The 9,256-nt window shown below is 45.6% G+C and overlaps 1 protein-coding gene across 1 annotated transcript; it reads left to right on the top strand.

The window, feature by feature from the left end:
* The first annotated feature begins 5,375 nt into the window (after nt 1-5,375).
* On the top strand, nt 5,376-6,311 carry LOC138555609 (olfactory receptor 5V1-like). The gene has a single exon (XM_069642612.1). The coding sequence runs from the start codon at nt 5,376-5,378 to the stop codon at nt 6,309-6,311; it is 936 nt and encodes a 311-aa protein (XP_069498713.1).
* Nucleotides 6,312-9,256: the final 2,945 nt, after the last annotated feature.

The raw sequence follows: 9,256 nt of genomic DNA, 5'->3' as shown, positions 1-9,256 counted from the left end.
TTCACTTGCCTATTACCTTCATCCTGTTCTTCACTCCTGCTCTGTTGCAACTGCACTACTTCATTCTTTGTTAACCTTACTGCTTTGTCCTGTTTCCGTTGTTCTTGCTTCTCTAATACTATCCACAATCTATCTTCTATTCTAGTGACAGGGGGCACTTCCTCCCTTCTGAACTCTTCATCGCTCCTTGCTCTTACAGTTCTGTCCTGCTCTTGTTCCTTCAGCCCCAATTTCGGTTCTGGTCTAAACATCGGATAGACTTTTCTCATTCCACCTTCCATTCAAGACCATCAATCACTTTTACTAAAGAAGGTGTTCTCCTCCTGCTCGTCTCATGATCCCAACTTTCGAAGATTGGAGCTGACGGAGGTGTCACCCGTGTCCGTCTTGTATCTGCCGGAGTAGTTACCATAGAGTAGGGAGGTTCAAACTCAAGTTGGTATATCCTTCTGCGGGCTACAAAGGAAAGCACCCATATGGGGGTGGTGCGGAAGAAATTCCTACACCCTCCTTTCTTGTCCTCTCCTCAACAGTCATAATTTTATGGGTCTTCCCGTCCTTCTCCTCCATAGCTCCAAGATATTCAATCTATTCTCCAATTTCTAACTTTTATTCTTAGTTACTATGAAAGTATGCATGTTCTCCAACATACCCTTATCATAAGACCCTTTGTTAGGCCACGAATAAAGCATTTTGCTTTTTGTTTCCCTCAACCATTCTCAATGGTATTTTAAAATCATGACCTTGGGCCTGATCACGACCTCGGCGGTAATGCTAACGCTATTAGCGCGGGGGCTATTAGCGCGACCGCCATAGCCCCCGGCGCTAATAGCGCGGGATAACGAGTTGGGCGGACTTTGAAGTCCCATTCCCCATTGAACCCATTCGGGAATGCCCCATTCCCCATTGGGCTCAATGGGGAAAATTTGCGCTCTTACCGCCGGCGGATTTCCCGCCAGCGATAATAGCGCGAATTTTTGGTGGTTTTCCCCCCAGCCAAGAGCTGGTGCGAAATCCGCCGAAGCCCTGATTTGGCGGACCCTTAAATCTGGCGGTAATAGCGCTACCGCCGGATTTAAGGGTTACCGCCGAGGTCGTGATCAGGCCTCTTATATCCGGGGAGCACCTGACATAAATGATTCAATGGAGTCTCCATACTCAAAACCAATGTAACTCCAACACATTTTAAAGTATCATGATATAAACCCAAGAACCAAACCCTCAGCACAAAAAATCACCACCCACAAAAGATCCCCTTTTCCTTTCCCTTTTCTAAAAAAAAAGAAAATGAATTTCGCGCACTCACTCTACTCACTCGACTTCACCACAACCGTCTCAGTAATTATACAATCTTCAGGCATACACTATAGACAGAATATTATCAAAACACACACCAGCCAAACATCCTCTTTATTTCTCTGAGATTTCTCCCTTACTCGAGTGTAAAAGGAGCGCAATGTTTTACACTAAAACTAACACTGCTGTATCTCTCCTTTCTTTGTTAATACAACACTCTTGGTGACAGTGCTGTCTTTTCCTGACTACAGGAAGATACCCTTCACTTTTTTGACTATCCAAAAAAAAACAAGGTGCGGGCTCCATCTGCACAATCAATGCAAAGTATGGGGTTCGCAAGGATACACTCCAGAATGGTATCTACAGGTGGATTTACCATAAGATGCCATCTCACCCTAAGGTGAAGGCTCATGTCAGCCAGACAAGCAAACTGAAGGGTATCAAGACTATCCTTACAATGGACATGCAGATGCAGCAGACCGCACCTCTAAAATAACAAACTAGGTAAACACTTATGGCATGGAACAATTCATTCACTCCTTCAAATACACTCACTCTTCCAACCTACCTGACCTCATCTTTCCATTACACACACCTATTGTGCCCTCTCCAAGAACACAAAAAAACACTGCTTTACCTGGCAAAGATGCACTCACATGAAAGTGAACCCTGAAGCGCTCCGACGTGGTGCTCCTTTAATCTGGCCTGCGCAGATGGGCCACAGTACCACACCTCCGGTGGGGCAGACACGCCTCTAACCAATATGGTACCTATTGACCTCCTCCTTTGTCAAGCACAAAGACTGGTCTACATAGAGAATCTCTGGAGCCAAGCTGGGCTGACGGAGACCCCCAACGTCTCGGAGAGCCTGAGGGCCACCCAGGGAGCCCAAAGGTAGGAGTGGGCCTTTGATCACTGTAACCCAAAGCAGGCACACCCTTAAAGAGTAAGTGCACGCTTGTCCGTAAAGCAGGTTTATTGTACATATGGCCAAGAGGGGATAGATGACATCAAAGAGTCAAACTAACCTGTCTCCCTGAACCACACAAAGAACATGCATTTTATACAATTTGCAACAGTTAAAACACTCCCTGAGGTTTTGTTACAAAGTCAACCCCCCCACACATGATTGGTTAAACCAATACAATGTAACCATAATCCCTTCAGTTTCTGCACTTCTTATTGGATACATTCATCAAAGCACCATCCTCTTTAATTTATAATTGCATGTTGCATATTTACACTACACCCCTCTCTGGGTCCCTTCCATATTTGGTCATAGTTCCATCTGCTAGTTACACAGTTTACACAACTTGCAAACAATTTCAGTTATCACACGTTCCATCTTGTTGGAAACCTTTACCCCTACTTGTGACGTACAGCTATTCAATGGAAATTCCAATGATGTGAAGAGGAGAGGAACACATTTCCTTTGATCTATTGTTGCTGGTTTTATCGCCCAAACATGTGGGTATCCACATTTAATTCTAAACTACGCGGCTTACCATTCTAGCCCACATGGTCCCAACCCACACCTTGACAACTCAATTGAAAACCCATGATCTATTGGTGCACCTTTCCCCGCAACCAACCGTTGCATCAGGTTTAATTGTCTGGCCCTAAAATCCAGCCTTCCAGGTGGCCAAAATTCCTCCATCATTCAATAACAGTCTCCCATATACTTACAGAGATAGCATCTCCCCTTCACAATGCACAAGGCCATAAAGAGGCCTGCATGAAACTGGCCATCTGATATTCATCGTAACTGCTGCTGACTTTCCCCAACCTTGTAAAACTAGTTTCTCAGTCACACAGAGTTCGATTGCCCAACCCAGGTTTTCATCAAGCACAATTCCTAACTTATCAGAGAACTCTGCATCAACGCAGAACTGTATATTCAAACTGCCCAAAACTTATTTCCCTAGAAACCCCCATGTATGTGTACCTATACATGTATGTTCAGGACTACCACATCCTCTCACACTGATTTTCTTGCTGCAAATCTCCTACTTCGCATGCACATGTGAAGCTCCCGACTGGCCGATTGTTAGGCACTATGTGGCACGACACTCGTATATTGGATTTACATTGTATTAGCGGTTTTGACATTTATCTTGCTGTGCACATGCATTCGAAAATGTATCAACTAAAACACAAACAACACTAAAAAATTACACATATCTCCTTCCCATTAGCTAAACTGGATTCATGCTAAATTGCAACATAAAGCCAACATCGCTCTCACCCCAGCCACCAATATGGCTCACGCAATTCAAATTTGTCTTTAACCGTGGGACCCTTATTAACTACCCCAACCAAGGGTTACAGATTTCTTGTTTCTTTAAGAATTAAGTGTGTGGGCAAAGGATAAAAATGCCCTTTGGGCTTCATTTCTTTCAACACTAAATGACAAACCCAGGATTGGATGAAGCACTTGGCAGTGTGCCGAGACTGCGCCTTAGTAAACATCACTGAACACAGCATACATTTACATTTGGATTCCTTACTTGCATTAACTTACTCTGCTATCATAATGGAATCTGATCCCATGATGGTTTCTAGTGTAGTGATTTAATTGCAGAATATTCCCCACAACACTTTTCGGTGCAGAATATTTATTGTCAAAATATGAATCTATAATATATAATTAAAAAGAGTACATAGTAAGCTTGGACACAAGTATATTTTCTTTAGGGGTGGGGTGAGGTTGGGTGTTAGTGGAGGGATGCTTGGGTTTGCCCCTGCATTTTGCTGCTGTTCTGAATTTTAAAATGGCGAAAATTGAAAAATTAAACATAGTGTAATTATAAATTCAGGTAGGGAAAATACATGGAATCCCCGTAACTTGCATTGCACGCACAGTTCTCTCGGTGAGTGCGTGTCTCATTATGTAATGTCACCACCATTATATAAGCTCTGTTATGAAACACATTGTTTTATTTAGTTTTCTAAAGTACTATGGCTTTGAAGATTGATATTGTTAAGATGTTAGTAAAGAACACGCTAATATTATTCAGATTTTTAGCAATATGTGATGGTAATAACATGGTTCACTAGCTGAAGCATTTGTGATTTCAGAGATGTTTCATTATCAGAAATACCTTCCAGATCACCTGTTTGTGCCTTCTTTCAGCTCACCCTGGGTGCTATGTTACTGGATAATATGGCTTTAACGCCCCAGCGGGGGGCGGACATGGCCGGTAATGAGCTGCCAGCCTGGGCCATGGTATGCCCGAGCGAAGCGAGGGCCTTGGCGAGGGCTGTTGGCCGTTACCAGCCATGTCTATCCTCTTGCCAGGGCGTGAAAGCCATTCACACCGCAGGGTTAATCTGGGCTTTCCATTTTTTCCTCCGGAAATTGGCTGCCATAAGCATTGCCAATCTCCAAAGGGAACTAAAAACTAAGATGACCGCCACTATAGTAAAAATGGTCTAAGTCCCTTTTCCATTTCTATGGTGGCTGGAGCGGGAGGTGTGCCTTCCTGCAGGTATGTGGGGAGGGAGGGAGAGGTTGGGGAAGAGGTTTGGGTTTGGTTTGGGAGGAGAGGCTCCCTGTTGTATCCCCAGGTGGCTGGATGCTAATGGCTTGTCTTAACCTTTGGTGACCTCTCTGTAACATTTCATTAAGCAATGTCCAATGATGACAGGAAGCCAGTTGTGCGGATAGTGTCTTTTTATTGTAAGCACCCATAGGATACAGGTAAGTAAGTACGATATGGGATGAGTGTGACATAGACAGAGGGCATTCACCCCCATGGGTAAAATAGGTCACTCTGATCAAATGACAAACACAGAGCCCTTAAGAACATTCCAAAAGACCATACAGTAGGCAGGTACCCAAGGTTCCATTCACTCACACACAGACAAGAAAGACAGCATACAACACTCACCTTTTAAAAAAAAGTAAGCAAGGCCAAGCCAGCCCTGACAACTTCATTCTGGAGATAGAAAGCAAGGTCTACAGCAGCATGTGTTATTGTAGATATAACCTTCTACTGCTTTGAAGGGTGTTAGGGTATATTACTTTTTCCTGCTTAACCATTTATTCTCTCTATTATTTATTTCTAGGAGCTGGAAAAATGGAACCTGAGAACAGGACTGATAGAAGAGAGTTCATCTTCCTGGGATTTTCAGAGGGCGGGAAGTTTTTGTCTTTCATTTTTTTAAGTCTTTATCTCATGATTCTTCTGGGAAACCTGACAATATTTAATATCATACGGGTAGATTCCCACCTGCATCTGCCAATGTATTTCTTCTTGAGCCACCTGTCCCTGTTGGATATCTGCTACTCCTCTGTCACTCTTCCCTGTATACTAGTGAATTCCATGACAGGAAACAGACGGATCTCTTTTCGTGGATGCATGACACAAATCTATTTCTTTGTGTCCCTCGGCGGAGCTGAGTGCCTCCTGCTGGCAGCCATGGCATATGACAGATTAGTGGCCATATGCAACCCACTGCGGTATGCCATAATTATAAACCATCTTCTCTGCATTCAACTGACCGCTGCTTCTTGGCTCGGTGGTTTTCTGAACTCTATCCTGCACACGGCTTTGACATCAGAATTGCCTTTCTGCGGGGCCAGCAACATCAACCACTACTTCTGCGACGTACCTCCACTCATACAGCTGTCCTGCACCCAGAGCCACACCAGCCAAAATGTGCTCTATGTTGTCAGCGTCTTCCTGGGGATCACACCCTTCGTCTTTGTGGTAGTTTCCTACACGCGCATCATCATCTCCATCTTGAAAATCAGTTCTGCCAAAGGCCGGCGGAAAGCATTTTCGACCTGCTCTTCCCACCTTATAGTGGTGACTGTGTTCTATATAACGGCAAACTTGAACTATATTGGGCCGAGCCCAGGTGACTCATTTGACCTTGTGCAGCTCTCAACCTTACTGTACAGTCTCCTAACCCCTCTATTCAATCCGGTGATCTACTGCCTGAGGAACAAGGAGGTGAAAACTGCACTCAAGAGGATATTGGGCTCACCCCTCAGCACAGTGAATGTGTAAAGGTTTGGGACCAGGACCCTGCGGAAAGTTTGTACACGTAGACTTAATGTAAAGAAATATCAAACACAATAATATGGAGATTCACAAATATGAGAGCCATAGCACCATTGACTAGAGACGGTGCATCCTTCATTATAATCCCGGCCCCACAAGTCATGTATCTCAACACCTGGCTCCTGAATCATAGCACAAGCAAGAGCTGGGGGTATTCCAATACTCACCAAGGGTCACCTGCCCGTCAGCTTCAGTAATCTCAGACACCCCAAATAATGTCATAATGGGTAGACTGAACCAGTTTAGATGCAGATTGCTAGCCCATTCCAGACGTCTCTCTAAGGTGTACAACAAATACTGATGTATTTATCCCTCGCTCGGGCTTGTCATTGCAATGCATTTGACAAGATCTCCCATACCTGACCACTCCATCGCTATGGTGAGGGTTAAACAGGGAAGAGTTTGTCTGTAACTGTTCAACATCTCTGCGAGGTATCTGTCTTTGCTAGCCAATCTATACTTTAAAAGGGCACTGCATTTCCATTATGCCATTATTTGGACTCTGAGGAGCTAAACATGCTGTGGCTCAGCAGAAACGTGTATAGCCAAAGGTCCTGCCTGCCCATTCATGCCAGAATCTAGTCCCTTGAACAGTGGCTGCTGGTGTGTAGTTTTTCCATAGACTGTGCCGTTTTTCTACGTTTATAATACATATAGAGAGTGTCACAGGTTGGTACAGTTTCAGATTGTTCTCAGAGGGCAGCCCATGCACGGTCACTGTGTACTCATTCCACCAGGTGCCTGCAACTCACCTGGCCTTCATAGAAAGCTGTGGTGAAAGCAGCCCAGCTCTGCCTTGCAGTGGGAAAGGGGAAAGCCTAACAAGGAAGCGGGGAAGCGAGTGAATACCTTTAACTCTCTCTTCCTAAATATCTTCCTTCTCGAGCTCTATGCTCATCCACCTCCAACTACCTCGGGGTCAGTCACTTCTCCAAGCAATGTGTTGGTGGTAGATCTGGAAATGGCCCACAATGTCGTCCTCACAATTGCAACGGCTGAAATGGGCGACTTTTTTTTTTGTAAACACCCCACTTTACACTACATATATATGTGGGGGGTATGGGATATTATATTAATATGGCAGGGTTGAGGGGGGTCTCCTCCCGCATATCTATGTGGTGCACAGGGGGTTTAATGAAAAAAAAAAAGAAAAAGAAAGTTGCCATTTTCGGCCATCACAATTGTGTGTGGTTGCAGTGATCACATAGATCTGGTAGATATCTTTCTTCTGCTGGAGCCTCCCTCTGGAACAGCCTCCCTGCCTCTCTGAAACTTGAGGAGAACCATCAACGGTTCCGTAAGCACCTCAAGACCTTCCTCTTTGCTTCTGCCTTCTGCCCGCCTCTCCCCTGCCATTCTCCTGGCTGAAACTGAAAATACACCAGTTACATGGCCACCCTCTGATCTCAGGCGCAGGTCCCCTGCCCACCAGTTGCACACCTGCACTGCAGAGACGTAGGGAGAGTAGGGCCTGAGGGGCAAGGCCCACCCAAAATCTGTAAATGCCCACTCAGCAGCACTGTGTGGGCATTTACAGATGTTTGTGTCAGTGTAGTGGGCCCAACTACATTAGCATCATGCCCCATTTGCTAGACAATCCTGGCTATGCCTCTGGTGCTTCCCAACTCAACAACCCAATCACCCCTTCAGCCCTTCTTACTCGTCTCACAGTACCTCCCATAAACGAGGAATGCATCTTTTGTTGGTAGATTTCCTTCATGAGGCTTAGCTAGGCCTGCATTCCTTTTCAAAGGGCCATAGAAGAGAGTAAAAAAGAAGAAGGCATAATAGAGTGGGAAGTAGGTGGAAGACGAGGGGTCAGGGGGGTTGGCAGTAAACGAAACAGGGCCTGGCCTGGCAGAGAGTTAGAAGTTAGGGAACACAATGAGCGAGGGAGGAGGAAAGATGCCTCGGGCATGTAGCTCTGTGACTCTTGCCCACCATGCCTGCAGAAAGAGCCTTCCTATTCCTAGCTCTCTCCCGAATGGATACATTTGCCTGGAGAGCCCAGAACTAATTTCAGTTAGCCAGAGGGTAAACAGAGGCCAGTGTGAGGTGCACACCCCTTCATTTCAATAGGTTTCTGGGGCTTCTGGGAGGAAAAAAGGCATCAGTATTCAAGCAAGATCATCGTCACCAAGGCCACCAGCAAAAGGGGATTACAGAGCATGCTTTGACACTCTCTGGGGCCTGGTTGGCCAGGCTTATGTTGAAGAGCACATATCCTAACCCTAAGGTACCTGGGTGGCTGCACCATAGGGGCTACATCGGGCTGTGGTCGTGTTTGGGAGCGTTAGGAACGTGTGGAGGACGCAGGGCGCAGACCTCTGCTCGTTTCCCTCTAGGGTTAGGCCCTGGTACTCAGTGGTGGAGCCAGCCACTCCGAAATTGAGGGTGTTAAAGGCAGAAAGCAGCCCTCTCACCCCCAGAGCAAAGAGTGGGAAAGGCTTGTTACATCAAGAGTCTTTCAAATCTTTCACTTTTAAGAGCAGAGTGTTTACATTTAGGAATCATGAACAAGCAGCAATAAGAAAGAATATACTAGCAGAGGACAGAAGACTGCCCTGCGCATATCAGTACACCCCAATGACAAAGTCAAAGATTTAACTGACTTGCTTAGCTATTAGTGGCTCAAACCTCACAATGATTATCATCTCTCCGTGAAGCAAAACATCCTCTGAATTGGGTTGAAAGATAGATCTAATGTGCCACAGGAAGGCACCATGGAAATTCAGTTTCCTGCTCTCAGAGGAAGGAGGGTCGACAGCCCAATGGGTTCATGCACCTACTGCAGCCTCCTATGTGTAGCCTGCAGGCGCCACATTCAGTTGCTGGTGAGATGCTGATACAGATTTGCTTGCTATGCAGGGGCCGGTGGTCACCTCACAGCA

Source organism: Ambystoma mexicanum, chromosome 1q, assembly GCF_040938575.1.
Source record: "Ambystoma mexicanum isolate Mex_15411 chromosome 1q, UKY_AmexF1_1, whole genome shotgun sequence".
Taxonomy (NCBI): Eukaryota; Metazoa; Chordata; class Amphibia; order Caudata; family Ambystomatidae; genus Ambystoma; species Ambystoma mexicanum.
This window is presented reverse-complemented; position numbering and strand designations above follow the sequence as displayed.